The sequence below is a fragment of the Antedon mediterranea genome, chromosome 3, assembly GCF_964355755.1.
Source record: "Antedon mediterranea chromosome 3, ecAntMedi1.1, whole genome shotgun sequence".
Taxonomy (NCBI): Eukaryota; Metazoa; Echinodermata; class Crinoidea; order Comatulida; family Antedonidae; genus Antedon; species Antedon mediterranea.
Window position 1 is genome coordinate 5,422,794 of NC_092672.1, and position 14,865 is coordinate 5,437,658.

At 32.0% G+C, this 14,865-nt stretch overlaps 2 protein-coding genes across 2 annotated transcripts; both read left to right on the forward strand.

Moving 5' to 3' along the window:
* The first annotated feature begins 208 nt into the window (after positions 1 to 208).
* Positions 209 to 4,149, forward strand: LOC140043435 (GPN-loop GTPase 3-like). Its single transcript, XM_072087947.1, has 9 exons — positions 209 to 280; positions 612 to 673; positions 834 to 942; positions 1,098 to 1,185; positions 1,292 to 1,371; positions 1,968 to 2,102; positions 2,749 to 2,854; positions 3,071 to 3,161; positions 3,428 to 4,149. The coding sequence occupies exons 2-9, from the start codon at positions 626 to 628 to the stop codon at positions 3,602 to 3,604; spliced, it is 834 nt and encodes a 277-aa protein (XP_071944048.1). The 5' UTR covers positions 209 to 280; positions 612 to 625; the 3' UTR covers positions 3,605 to 4,149.
* A 337-nt stretch (positions 4,150 to 4,486) lies between these two features.
* Positions 4,487 to 10,344, forward strand: LOC140043437 (phospholipid phosphatase 1-like). Its single transcript, XM_072087948.1, has 6 exons — positions 4,487 to 4,626; positions 5,188 to 5,348; positions 7,824 to 8,152; positions 8,477 to 8,534; positions 8,980 to 9,156; positions 9,583 to 10,344. Exons 1-6 carry the CDS (start codon positions 4,560 to 4,562, stop codon positions 9,709 to 9,711), a joined length of 921 nt encoding a protein of 306 aa, XP_071944049.1. The 5' UTR covers positions 4,487 to 4,559; the 3' UTR covers positions 9,712 to 10,344.
* Positions 10,345 to 14,865: the final 4,521 nt, after the last annotated feature.

Here is a 14,865-nt window from a genome sequence, read left to right on the forward strand (position 1 = left end):
AATGTTTATGGATAAAAATCATGCTTAAATGGAGAAGAGGAATCAACTTAATAAGTTATGATGTTGAAAAGCAGGCAGGCAGTTGAATTTATTATAACCCTGATAAAATGAATACACAGAATAATATGGGCCTCAACAGCAGCTCTAAGCAACAATTTTGTAATAATTTGGCAAACTCGATTGATTTTCTGGCAACGACAAAGTAAAATTTATAAATAAAAAACGTGTGATCAAGTTTAGTAGTAGTCGACAGAAGATCCAACAAATAAGTTTTATAAAGGTATGTATTTTAAAAATTGTTATGCTACTAAATAAAATTAAGAGTTTATAATGTTATCTTCAAATAAAAATGTTTTAATTTGAGTATTAACTACGGAAAAACCTACCAACAGCATCCTATTCTAGGCCGACCAAACTTGGCCAGTGTACCTACGGACTTTACAGGAGTTAATACAGGTGCTGGACCTTCGAATTTCGAATAAAGTCGTTTCGTCCTTATTACTATTGTATACAATCCGTTTCTATCCAAATTCTTTTTATCTGTTGATTACGTAAACCAGATTCTTTTAATTTCGTTTTTAAGGGAATATTTGTAATTTTATATTTTGTAGGTATTTGTTGGAAAATGCCACGTTATGCTCAGATCGTCATGGGTCCGGCTGGTAGTGGAAAGGTAAGAAATGCAAGAAATCACTGAAGCTTGACTGAAATTGTACTGTCCTTTACATGATGTGTGTGTTTTTCTTTATACTTTACTTTTGTTATCAAGTAGTCTACCAAACCGACACATGATCGTTACTATTATTTAAACCATTTTGTTCCTTTTTTTGTAGTCTACCTATTGCAGTCGTATGCATCAACACTTTGAGAACAGTAAGAGGACAGCCTTTATCATAAATCTTGATCCCGCAGCAGAGTATTTTAGTTATCCTGTACTAGCAGGTTTGTATCATTTTTATGGGTGAGCTCTGGCTTAGTTAAATTACCCGCTAAGTTGGCTTCATGGACCAATTATCGCTAACTTTGGTGGGTAGGTGACTAAGCCTACCCATGGTTCCTTTATTAATAAATAGAAATGTAAGCCTTATTATTCATAGATATTCGTGAGTTGATTGAAGTTGATGATGTCATGCAAGATTCAACACTAAGTCTTGGACCAAATGGAGGTCTTGTGTTTTGCATGGAGTAAGTATCAAAATGTGTTTTCTTTTTGAAGAGAATTTAATCCAAATATATTTTTTCAATTAATTAATTGATTTCATTTATCAATTAAAACAAAATCTGTTTTCAGATATTTTGCAAAGAATTTTGATTGGTTAGAGGAACAAATAGGAGAGACGGACGGTGATTACTTTATCTTCGATTGTCCAGGTAGGACAAATGATTGTCATTGTTTGCTAAAAGCATCTATGATGCTTTTTTTTTCTTGTGTGAGTTCATTTATTTGAATTCTCAGTTATAAATATATTGTATACAGTGCATGTACCTTTCTGACAATTAGAGTTTTTATAGTAATTAAAATAAATGTATATCATAACATGCTTATAGTCAGTATTAACCATATTTGTTTTCATAATAAACATGATGCTACTTTAAGTTTATTATGTGCTTCAATGTAATATACGTTTCTTTAAATATTTGTTTATCACATAACATTTAACTGTATATTTACATACATATTTTCATCTTTGTTTTAAATTTCCTGCTTTATAAGCTTAGTTCTGCTTAGTACTCCAAAGCTTTTGGAGGCGTGCCTTTTTAACTATGCCTTGTGTTTGTTAACATCTTTGATTGGCTGATTTGTTTTATTATGTAATTTTGTGACTTTAAATATAATAAATGTTATCCTTTGTTCAATTCTCTTCACATGATGATGGGCTATGCCCGAAACATGTCGTAAAAATAAACTTATATTGAGGCAATTTTAACATATTTGATCTCTATTTTCATTTTCATTATATTTTTAGGCCAGATTGAATTATACACGCATATCCCTGTTATGAGGCAACTGGTGGAGCTTCTGCAGGGTTGGGATTTCAGGCTGTGTGGCCTGTTCCTCATTGACTCACAGTTCATGATTGACACTTCTAAATTCTTTTCTGGTTAGTCTTTGATAAGCCTTTTTACAGGTATTATTTATTCAAATATTAAGCAGGCATCAGGTCCATAAAATGCTTCAGCATAAAATAGGTTGTTGAGGCAATGGAGGTCCCAATCAGATACATGCGGTTGTGTTGAAGAAAAACATTTTGTCAACTTTGGTTAAAAAATTAATATAATTTACTGTAATAGATACAATCATTAATTATATCCTTTTATTGCAAAGAATGCAACAAAAAAACAGTAACAAGTATGTAGTAAGTAATATAAAGTGAATTTACAAAATGTTAAAATGTTATAGGCCTCCACTGATAAAGTTGATCAAATTTTAATTATAAAAAACATTAGAAAATAATGCCACAAAAGAGAGAAAAACAATAAGTATGCAAATACGAGGTCTCTATACATGTTTAATGTCCTTTTCCAATTAAAAAGAAAAATAGTATTTTACCCGAGACTGAGAGAAAAAAATTCCTTCATTAAGCTCTGTCTAAACTAGTTTGACAAAAAAGTGTGATGTGCCCATATATGGCAGTGATATTATACCAAATATAATAGTATGTGGACACATAACATTTTTTTTGTCACATAAAGTTTGATAGTTTAGAAAGAGCTTAAAGCAAGTTAATAATTTTAATTTTGCTATAGGTACAATGTCTGCTTTATCCACAATGGTGAACCTGGAGATTCCACATATTAATGTCATGACAAAGATGGACTTGCTTAGTGCTAAAGATAAACAGTCAGTTGAAAAGTAAGTAAGCATATTTTCTTTTGTTACCAGGATGGCCCCTGTATCAGGATTACACCTATCTGACAGTGATTAATTTACTATTTGTAATCCAAAACATTTGCCTAAAGACATAAAATAAAAAAAATAAAAACTAGTGAATGATTATCAACCAACATCATTTTCCACTACTGATTCAATCATTTCATATCATTATCATAACCTTTATTTTTGTTATAGATTTCTTGACCCAGACACAAATGCATTGATAGGCGATCTTCACACAAACAACAAGAAGTTTGAGAAATTAAATCAGGCAATTGCTGCACTGGTAATGACATTTTAGCCTGAAAAAATAAATTTTTAAGGAGCAATAGCCTACTAAATTCCGTACCCTTTAAAATATCAGAGAAAAAAGTAGAACATGGGTAAAGTGTAAAAGTAAAAGTGTGATATGCCCAAACATGGTAGTGATATGACATCATCAAGTCCATACAGTATATGGGCACATCGCATTTTTTTGTCACAAAGTTTGATAGTGTAGACAGCTTTAGAATGAAGAAAAAAATATCTCCTAAATTTGTTTTCAATTTTTAGATTGATGACTATTCATTGGTGAAGTTCACTCCTCTTAACTACAACGTTGAGGAAACCATAGAGGAGCTACTTCTGAACATTGACATGACCTTACAGTATGATGAAGATCAAGAGGTCAGACCTCCACCAGATATAGATCCAGATGATGATGTCGACTCTGGTGTGGCAGAAGGATGAAGAGATCCTGACAAACAATCCTCAGTTAGAAGATTGGGTTGCAGTAGTGGAAATCCTTAAAGATATGCTAGCCTTGATGAAAAGTCACAGGTCAAGTGCTTTAGCTAGTTGTGTTAGACCTCGAAATAAAGGTGGAAACTACCATTATGGTTTAGGTGAGTGGTGAGGGACAAAAATAATCTGCTTGGAAAATAAGAAAGGTTATATAAATGCTTCTGTAATAAGGAAGATGTACCAACTGTCCTTTCACTTTGTCTCTAAAACTTGGTTCCCACTAGCGTTGCAACATAAGCAAATGCCCTTCTAATAATTGTGTTTGCCCCCACCTACATAAAATCAAACCTGTGATGTTTGCAGCACTATTGCGTCGTCGGTTCCCACTATAGATTTAAAGTCTACAGTACTGGCTGCAATAATGTCCATGCAGTTAGTTTTTGTTTTAATTAGTATGCAATTATTCAAAGAATCTCATTTACATATGATTTGCATGCAGTCGGTATTTACACTGTATAGTTCTTTTGTTCTGCTCAGTAGCAATTGAGCAGCCACAGAGTAGAGACCATTAAACCAGTACACCATATTTCTTGTGGATTTATTTTGCTTTACATACCATTGGATTTATACTTTGCCAAATGGATTTACATTGAACATATGTATGTATTATTTACTTTATATTATGTTATATAATGTTGCAATTAAAAGATTATAAATTACAGTACCTACATATTCAGTAATGTATTTTGTAAAATTATCGGACAGAAACGTTATATATACAGTATACACAAAAAGCACTACTGTCTGGCAATTCCATACTTTCGACTATAGAGGGCGTAAATATTTGTAAATTCTACACTAATTTTTTTTAATTTTTGAAAAATTTACTTTCGATTTTGACTACCAAAAGATTACTAATGATAATTTGATCTTCCATTCGTCTTTGTAATTCGTATCAACGATGGCGTCTTGTAAAAGCTGTGCCAGTCAAATCTTCGTAGGCTTAGATTTTTTAGTATTTGTTATTGGTAAGTTATTTTAACCGTTTGGACTTGTTTTGATTATTGATAATTGTGCGGTAGCTATAGGCCTAGTTAGGCCTCTAGGCTAGCCTAGTAAGGCCTCTAGGCTAGCCTAGTAAGTATGAAGAAGACTAGGCCCGGCCCAGCTAAGTTCCTAGTTAGGCTAGGCGTACTACTACTAGGCCCCTAGTCTCTAGAGCCTAGGCTAGAAAAAGTATTTATCATTATAAAGCTACTTTATATACTTCTATTCTAGAGTCAGTATGGCCCAGCAAGGTTTATGAAAATATCTCAGTATTTAGAAAATATTTTACTTAACAACAATGACAAGAAACTGTTTGATATTAATTTAATACAAATGTTTTGATGTATAAATTTATTATAAATATAAAATTAGCCAGTTAATTTGTGTTTTAAAAGTAAAAAACTGTCAAATCAGGCACCGCTGTCAGCCATTAAATGCATTGTTTCCCGTTGTAATGTAGGCCTAAATATATAGCCTACTAGGCTTATTGCAATATCATCACAAATTAGAGTACTGTAATCTTTTTTTTTTTGTATTCATAGTTGTAATTATTGCTATTTTGTTCCGTGTGCCTGGATTGGATCTACCGTTATTCATTCAAGGATTCTATTGTAATGATGAATCAATAAGCTACCCATACATACCATCTACTGTACCTATTGGAGTGGTTTATGGAGTTGGAATCATTATGAACTGTTTAATTGTAAGTAAGCCTTGTTTTGCCATCCATGGTTTCTTTTTTTTTTTCATACCATTCCAACAGCGAGCATAAACTTGCCAATTACAGGCATGTACTATTTTATAACTTATCGTGCTTATAAACTAAGTCTTATTTGATGCTTTGGGAGTGGAGTTAAAAAGAGTTGTGAGCACCACTGTAGGTCAGGATTGAACCTTGGACCTTGTGATTGGAAGGCAAGCACTTTAACCACTAAGAATTAATGACAGCTCAAATACAACATTAATTTGAGGATGAAGTCCAGTAAAATTTCTGGGTTTTAACTTTTTGACAACCACTGATATCCCCTAGGCTACATCCTGATTAATACTTTATTGTAGAAATATTTTCTTAAAGAATTTAAATAAACTACATTTGACGAAAAAAAATTACAAAATGCTCGAATTAAGAATTAATGAGTAAATCACTAGCCAACTTTACAAGTCAACTAATAATTCATGAGAGGTGTGAAATCGTAGAAAATTAGTAGCTAAATATTCAGTGGGTTGTTGGATGATTTACCAAATGAAGAGATTTAAGCTAAAATACTGCATCATAGAGGTAGTGAGCACTCCATTAGTACAAAACTAATAACGTTCATTGTCATCCGTCTTGTGGATAATCTCCTTGAGTGGGAGACTTAATGCAAAGAATTATTTAGACTGCATATTTGGCAAACTACACAATACTGTAAACTGAGCTTCTTCTTAAGCCTGTCTACTCTATCAAACTTTAGGTGTCGAAAAAATGTGATGTGTCCATATATGGACACAATGACATCATATCACTGTCATATTTGGTCATATTACTATCATATTTGGGCACATCATATGTTTTTTGTCAAACTAGTTTGATAGTGTAGACATAGCTTTACTATTCTTTAAAGATTTGGAGTTGAGTTGTGGATTGGTGGTTATGATGCTTGGCTACCACTCCAAGGGTCCTGGGTTCACATGTCAGGATTGTTTCTAAGGACAAAATTACAACTCCACTCCCAAGACTTGTAATAAGACTTTGTTTATGTAGAGCATCTTGTGTATGTTTGTCTTGTAGATCTAAGGATCCCTAATGATGAGCAATTGCTGGATGTATCACCCTAATTAAATATGGGGAAAAAAAACCCATTGATGCAACAAGGGAAGTTCTCTGCTGATCCTTGTACATAACGCTAACTGTCAAATTGATTGTTTCCTTTGCAAACGCTTGTTTAGTCACAGCATCAATAATTAGAAGTTGTATTTTACGTATGTGAAACACTACAGCATAAATTAAACAGGCAGACCAAATCGTTATTCAGACAGATTATGCCATCAGACTTTGTCCCTTACACTTGCATTATTATAAAATGATGAATAGTATTGTTATGTACATAGGCAATATTATAATTTAAATTTATTAACATTATTATTTGCTTGCCACCTTCATTAGTAATTTTCTGATTATTTTACAAAAATCATTAAATATATTTAACAAACATTTTTTTTATTTTAAAGACCCCTTCCCTGCAATTTTGGACGTTTTTTGGAAAATAATACATATATATCACTTTAAAAACATTAAACCATGTCATTCCTTGTCTTAAATGTACGTTTTATGGTAAATTATGATAAAAAGTGAGAAACAATGCACTACCTAAGTAGCTCGCGGCGATCGACCTCTCGTGGACGGTCTCAGGCCTAGCCTAGCTAGGCTTAGTTTTGTAGGCCTAGCTGGTAAACATCGGTAACGTACGAACATCGTACGCTAGCTATATACCTAGCCTGACGTTGTATAGTTGCTGCATTAATTGTCTTTCTATTTTTGCCAGACTCCGTTGATACAAATTGGGGAAAACCCGGTATTTTCGCTGAAAAGTTAGGAGTCTTCCATTTGTTTTGGCTTCACGATCGATCGAAAAGTGGGCGAATTACAGGTGAAAAACAACAATATCAATCCGCGCGCAATGCATTTTGGGATTTATAGCGGGCCGCTATAATTATTAAAATCGATTTATTTTTCACATTTTTAACCGTTTAAAGACGAAAAAAGTTATCGCAATAGGACCATATAGTATTATTTTTACATTAAATATAGTTTGTGATCTTAAATTAGATCTAAAAAACGTAGGGAATGGGGCTTTAACATTGCTAATAATACTAATATTTCAAACCTGATTACCAAGGCCAATTTACACAAAAATACAGAATCTATGTTATTCCTTTAATGACCATTTACCCAACGCGGAGCGGACGAGCAGTTTCTGTTGAGGATACTTCAGATACAGATTTTATTACGGAAGCTACTCAGTTTTCCGCTTACGGTTACCGCTTGTCTGTGTAAATTGGTCTTTATTCATACTTTGTTTCACAAGGGTAGGAACGTGTTGAACAATTTTAAAATGTCAATTTGTTTTTATCAAAAATTTAAAACTTGCAATGCATGCAAATACAATTTAATTTGTTTCATTGACTTTCACTTCAGGTCCTCGTTGCAGAAATCATTACATACAACAAACGTAAGCAACAAGGCATACAATACTTGCAGCCAGACACGGTAAACCGTTGCTGCTCCATTCCGGTCCACCCCGTACTCTATGAAGTTACCAAATACTGGATCCACTTTGCTTTCGGTCTGTTCCTCACGATGGTCACATTTGACGTCACTAAGAACATTGTCGGAAGATTAAGGCCAAATTTTCTGGATGTCTGCCAGGCAAATTTCACTCTTGTGGATTGTAAAAATGGGTCGATTCAAGCATATATTGAGGAGGATGTCTGCACTGGACCTATTGAAGAAGTATTAGCATCAAGGTCTGCATTATGCCTACTTTTTTTAAATAATAATTTGTAAAAAAATACTTAACCCATCCAGGGTATTAAATGGGAGTATTTTCTCTCACTTCCTGAACACAATCTTTCACAGAAACATTTGCTGTACTTATAGTATACTACTTACTAAAACTGTTTGTACTTCAGTTTATAGTTTTATAACAGATTTGTTATGGTTTTACTCTCACTATTTTTTGCAGTAATTACATTTATATAACTGTATTAAGTAACTGTAAAAATATCTAATTAAAAAAATGCCGTTAGAATATATAAGTAAATATATTGTATTGGGTTTTTTTTTTTCAGGAGGTCTTTCCCGTCAGGACACTCGGCCTTAGCAGTGTACTTCATGTTATATACAACGGTAAATATACTGTAATCTTTAATTGAAATATAAATATTTCATCCCAATCACTGCCTGTAAAATTTATCTTAAACTATAATTATAAAGCTCTGTCTACACTATCTAACTAGTTTGACATAAAAAGTGCCCATGGTAGTGATATGACATCATTATGGGCACATCACATTTTTTGTCACATGTAGACAGGGCTTAGTAATGTGTCGTTAACTTCTAATTGTGTAATTACTCCAAAACATGAGTTTTTGAACAAAACTATATCCGGAGTTATATTGGTGCCGGAGGAGGAACAGGGTTATATTTTCAGGGGAGTTGATAGGGCGTTTCCTATGGGGATGAATTCCCATAGATTGTTTTCCTTCTGGATGTTGTTTGCAGGAGAGGGTGAATTACACGAATGTTGCCCTTTGAAAAATAATTTCTATTTGTTTTTACTTTTATGCTACAGTTATACCTTGAGAGCAGATGGAGTTGGAATGGCTCCTACCTATTGAAACCATTCACACAGCTTGGCCTGCTGTACCTTGCTTTCTATGTCTGTGTTAGTCGCATGTTGGACAACAAACATCATCTTGGCGACGTGTTTGTCGGTGCTCTCATTGGAATTGTTTATGCTGTATTTGTTGTAAGTATTACTAAACAATAAAAAAAATGTCATTGTAAACTTTGGTCTTTTTCATAAGTGGTAGGCATAGTATCCTTGCACAGTCGTATTCTCTCCTGATTTATGTTTTGTTCTTCTTTGACGTAATATTTTCTATTTTGTTTAATTTCGATATTTTTTATGGATTTGATATTTGCATATAATTATAATAATATTCAACAAATTAAAAAGTTGTAATAAAAGTATTTATCAGTTATGAGTTACGATAGTGTTTTATAGAATAATAATAACATGCAGGTGTCTAATTTTTACACCAACGTCAATTGAAGTTCAATTTTCACAACTTAATTTGAATTTCTAAGGTGGTGTTTTCTACACTTCAAAGAGGAAAGTTGTTGTTTGCATTCCTATTTATTTTTGAGCATTTGTTTGATTTTTTGTCAACAGGCTTTTCGATTGTCGAATCTCTTTTACTATCGTCGACATCAAGAACATCAAGAGCTTGATTTCTGTGGCACTGATACCATGTTGGTTGAAATGAATACAACGAGTAGTAAAAAGTCTAATCGTAAATGAAAGGTCAAGGATGAACCTCTGTCGAAGAAAACTGTCATTACATTTTGTACTGTATACAATACACTACTGCCAAAATATGGTGCCAAAATGTAACTATCAGTATATTAGTATCAGTATATATAAGTGCAAATTTGTGTACTGCCTTTACTTAAGAATATTTTTGTAAACTTTGGCTCTGGTAGCCCTATAGTAACAACTTTTTTAAATTTTTTATAAATATAGCATTTTTGTTTGTTTGTTCAAAAGCACATCAGGACTTTTGTAGATGTGATGTGACAACCACATAAGGTAAATTCATGTAAATATAGGTCATGGTTTTTGTTAAATCGTATAAAGATTGTATGCAATTGTAAAATATGAGTATTCATTTGAGACAAATGTTCACAATATATTTTATTATATTATACAAATTCAATTATATATAACTTTTATTTATATATCTTGGCCATAACATTTTAAAATGTAAAATACAATACTGCAATATACAGTAAACTGTGCACAATATTTTATGCAAAGTTAATTTCAAAGATTTTGATCATGGACATACAATTATAAAGATTTTAATATATTTTAGTATTGATATATTTTAAAATATCAACATAGTGTATTAGCAAAATTTAACTTTCATTTGAACTTTATTTGACCCCACTGAAAATGTTTTTTAAGTCACAAATTTAAAAGAGAAAATATTTTCTGTTGTAATTATATGTATGAATAAAACATTTTTTTTGGTCTATATTTCTTAAATATAAAAGAATGTAATAAATTGCACAAGCATGAATACTTGCATCTAAATATTAATATTAAAGAATGCCTCATTTGTGACTGTCTTTTCCAAACATGTTAGGTGGCTAAAAAGGATATCATAAATCATGAATACCACCACCAAACTTACGAGTTAAAATGACTATAGCAAGGCATTTAATAAAAAGCAAACTGCCTTAAAACCCAGCAATACAGTACATCATATAATCAATGAAAAGTCTTGCCTAGTTTAAGCTCCAGACGGAGTTTTGTCTTAATATTAGTAAAAATATAAATATTTTTGCACATATGGCGTTTCATACAACGTGTATTACTTGTTTCAGGCAAAATTCAAAACGACGTGTGGAATGACATTAAAAAAAAGACAATAAATACAGACTTGGAGCAAGTCTAAGTCTTGCCCTTTAATCAAAGCAAATTATATTGCAAAGTTGTGCATGATCTACAGTTCTACGTGTGAAACCTAGGATGTATGTAGAATTGTAGGAAATTAAATCAGACTCGCTCTCCCATTGGGATCTTAAAGACATTTCAGCTTACGACACTTTGCTTTAGTTTTATAGAATCCAATTCACTCTGTGTAATTATTTGTATTGAGGTATAAAGGTTTCATAATTGATGTATTATAATTTTTTAGCAAGAACCTTTTTAAACTAATTCAAATATTTGAATTTGTTAGACATTCTTGTAGGGTTAACTCACTAAAGTTTTTTTAAACGGACCGGGGCGTCTATTATTCAGGGAAGGCGTTTATTTTTTTGGGTGTAATGTTGTAACGTGTATGATCAAATAAATACCCCATATGTTAAAATACAACATAATTAATATTGAGAAGTGAAAATACAGTAAAAGTGCTTGGTAAAATTGTAGATCATGTCATTCAAAGAATTCTATTACAAATAGAAATGTGTTATAATGCAATATTGTGTATAATGCATGTGGTGGGGAAATAAATAATATTCGAGGGGGTGAGGTGTTTATTCAAAATGATGTTCTATGGCGGGGTTTAAAAAAAAAATAAATATGGTAGTTCAAATTTAATTTATTGTACATTCTTTTGTAGGGTTAACACACCCAACACATAGTTGAGTGAAGAATTAAAAATGCAAGCCAAGTATATGATTGATATGATGTAGGGTCTTGTAACATGTCGGCATCCTGTCGTTGATAATAAAGGAATAATTAGCTAAGAATAATATAATTATGTTTTTGTCTTATTACAGATGAATATACTGTGTGTAAAATTATATGAGCATTTATACCTGTTTGGTGCATGCAGATAGATTTACTTTTAAACAGTATCATGAGAGAAAATCATTTTAAAATTAAATATTCATAATTCCAAATTTATGCTCGTGTAGTTTGTGTTATTTATTTGGTACATTAATTAGCCTATATCAGCATATCTTAACTTAAAGGAAGCTCACATTAACTATAAATAGATAAAGGAGGCTGGCGTCGTCGGTGGGTTTATTTATCGTTCAGGTAAAAAGTTTACAGGAAAGGTGTGGCCTTCCTTTTGTAAATCATGCTTTTTCAAGATTTTAACGACATAATAATGATTTTTTCTATGTATGGTAATATTTGATTATAATTTTGTTATTGGATCAATTCTGGTCGGGTTTAATTAATTATATTAATAAGTTTATCTTTAGGCTTTCAAACATATATGGATTTTGATATCTTTGAAATGTTGATACTTTTGCATTTGTTAGTTTGAAGTAAAGGCCAGGTACTTTCTTTGGTAAATTATGGCTAATTTCCAGGTTTTCTCTATTACAATAAGCTCCATGACCAATTGAAAATTATTATTAATTTCTTTTATTGTTCAATTGTTCATTGCCAATTTAAAATAAAATTGTATGAGATGATAAGGTGGAACATAGGGGTGACATAGACATTAAATGTTCAGACATTTTGACTATAGCATAGGAAACAGTGGTTTTTGAAGGTGTGGTCATCATTTAAGTTGGTGTAATAGGATATACATAATGAAATCTAATTAGGATATTGTGTACGTCTCATAATTACAATCATAAACCACAAATCTAGAATGAAAATGCTTGAGCATTGTATTCACCAATCCAGCCACACTTAAGTGAAATCAAATTCAAGAAATGTTATTCACTTATGAGACATTGTAAGAGCATTTTTATTTAGCCAATGTGTTCAGAAACAAATACATATACATGCACAAAATACTCTACTAAATCAATGATATCTTTTTAATATTTTATTTATATTATTGTGAACTAATGACACAGTCAACTGTGCATGTAATTTAAAGTTTTCTATTGGCACAGTCGACTGTTTTCTATACCAAGACAATTTTTACCTAGCACCTAGCATTGTATATACAGTTTAACATTTTCAGCAATGGTAAATATAAACATTCAATCGACTAAATTGTCATCTTGGTTTATATACTCTTTTTATTGAGTGCCTGCACTTGATATTTCTTTGAATAGAGACGTTTATTCCTTAACAAAAGTTACACCTGTATACTCTACATTCAAATCTAGTTAAATCACAGCTCAAAAAGCAAGCAATGAGTTTATTCCTTAACAAAAGTTACACCTGTATACTCTACATTCAAATCTAGTTAAATCACAGCTCAAAAAGCAAGCAATGAGTTTATTCCTTAACAAAAGTTACACCTGTATACTCTACATTTAACTCTAGTTAAATCACAGCTCAAAAAGCAAGCAATGAGTTTATTCCTTAACAAAAGTTACACCTGTATACTCTACATTTAACTCTAGTTAAATCACAGCTCAAAAAGCAAGTAGACCATGCATCAACTTGGCCAATCAGATACACAAGTTTAAGGTTACGCCCCTTCTTACTCGAGCAAGGCGCAGACTAAAGGCCCATTTACACTAGGACATTTCACATTTCATCTACCTTTGCTTCTAAATCCCTTTTTACGCTGTGAATTTGAGTATTCTGAATGTAATTTTGTGGAAAAGTGACAATGTTGACTGTGTCTTTGTAAATATCTTGTGAATTTAAACTGATCAATCAATATTACACATGCAGTGTAATTATTCATACACAACTTGTTTACACTGTGTAAACAAATTATTGCTGTACCCGACATTTAACCATATTCATAGTACAGTGCATTATTACGCAATATGAAATAAAATATTAAACAGTAACTTTGATAGGTTTCAGAATGTAACATTAGACAAGTAATAGGAATAACAGATGTAATTTTTTGGCATTTGAACACCGAACAAGCTACAGTAAACCGCAGTGTAACTCCGATAGACCACAATTTAACTAAAGAAAAGATTGCTGTGTGGACATAAGTCTTAATATAATTACTGTATTTCTGAATTAACACTAGTATAATTTAATTTGTGGTACCCCATGTGTATAAAGTATAGTTGTGAGTCTCAATGTTTCAGTTGTTATGCTACAACCACCTTCAGAAGAGTTCTAGGCAAATAAAGATATGAGAGATATAGAAATCTGGTCCAGATTTTAAATAAGCATCATACTGTAGTTAAAAGAACATTTTAAATAATTAATTAGCATGTACCTGATCTAATTTTACCTTTCTTGTCTCATGTGGAGTGGAGTTGTGGCTTGGTGGTTATGATGCTTGGCTACCACTCTAAGGGTCCTGGGTTTAAGTCCCGTCACATGTCAGGATTTTTTTCTAAGGACCAAATTACTCCACTCCCAAAGACTTGTAATAAGACTTTGTTTATGTAGAGCATCTTGTGTATGTTTGTCTTGTGGACCTCTGAGGGTCCATAATGATCAGCAATAGCTGGATGGATCACCCTCATTAATAAATATGGTTTAAAAAAAGAATAAAAAAATGTGCAATAGGAATTCTCAATCTAATGAATTTAAATCACTTTTTTTCTCTTTGTCTATTTCGTGTTTGAATGTTTTTTGTATACTGTACATTTGTATAACTTGTATTGATATTTTTCTATGTTAATGTTTTTGTGTACATTTTATACAGTTTTTATGTACAGTAAATGCAATACTTTCAGCTTCTGCTGCTTTTTGTATATATATGTTTTTTATAACAAAATAAAAAAAATAAATATAAAGATTTAAGTTTTTTTTGTCAAACTTATCTAATATGTTTTTATTTTTTTGTTCTCAGAAAGTATAAAGTGTTTTGACAACAGATGTATTGGCATGAATGAACAGCTAAATTTACAAGATGCGAATATGATTTTTTTCAAGCAACTTCTTCACGCTCCCAAAAGTAACCCAAAGGCCAATGAAATCCAGAGTATTCTGCGTGAACTCGATGCACATAGCATGACCTCTGATCATGTGTATCTTCGATTGAAAAGTTTATACCGAACTAGTGAACCGTAACAACGCCCCTTAAATGCGGGCTGCATAAAAGATCAATGC

Excerpts from the sequence above, each read along its gene's own strand:
- LOC140043435 (XM_072087947.1), top strand. The coding sequence starts at position 626 with ATGCCACGTTATGCTCAGATCGTCATGGGTCCGGCTGGTAGTGGAAAG. Across the intron at positions 1,372-1,967 it reads CTTTATCTTCGATTGTCCAG|GCCAGATTGAATTATACACG; the intron begins GTAGGACAAATG and ends TTATATTTTTAG. Across the intron at positions 3,162-3,427 it reads ATCAGGCAATTGCTGCACTG|ATTGATGACTATTCATTGGT; the intron begins GTAATGACATTT and ends TTCAATTTTTAG.
- LOC140043437 (XM_072087948.1), top strand. The coding sequence starts at position 4,560 with ATGGCGTCTTGTAAAAGCTGTGCCAGTCAAATCTTCGTAGGCTTAGAT. Across the intron at positions 4,627-5,187 it reads TTTTTTAGTATTTGTTATTG|TTGTAATTATTGCTATTTTG; the intron begins GTAAGTTATTTT and ends TTGTATTCATAG. Across the intron at positions 8,535-8,979 it reads ACTTCATGTTATATACAACG|TTATACCTTGAGAGCAGATG; the intron begins GTAAATATACTG and ends TTTATGCTACAG.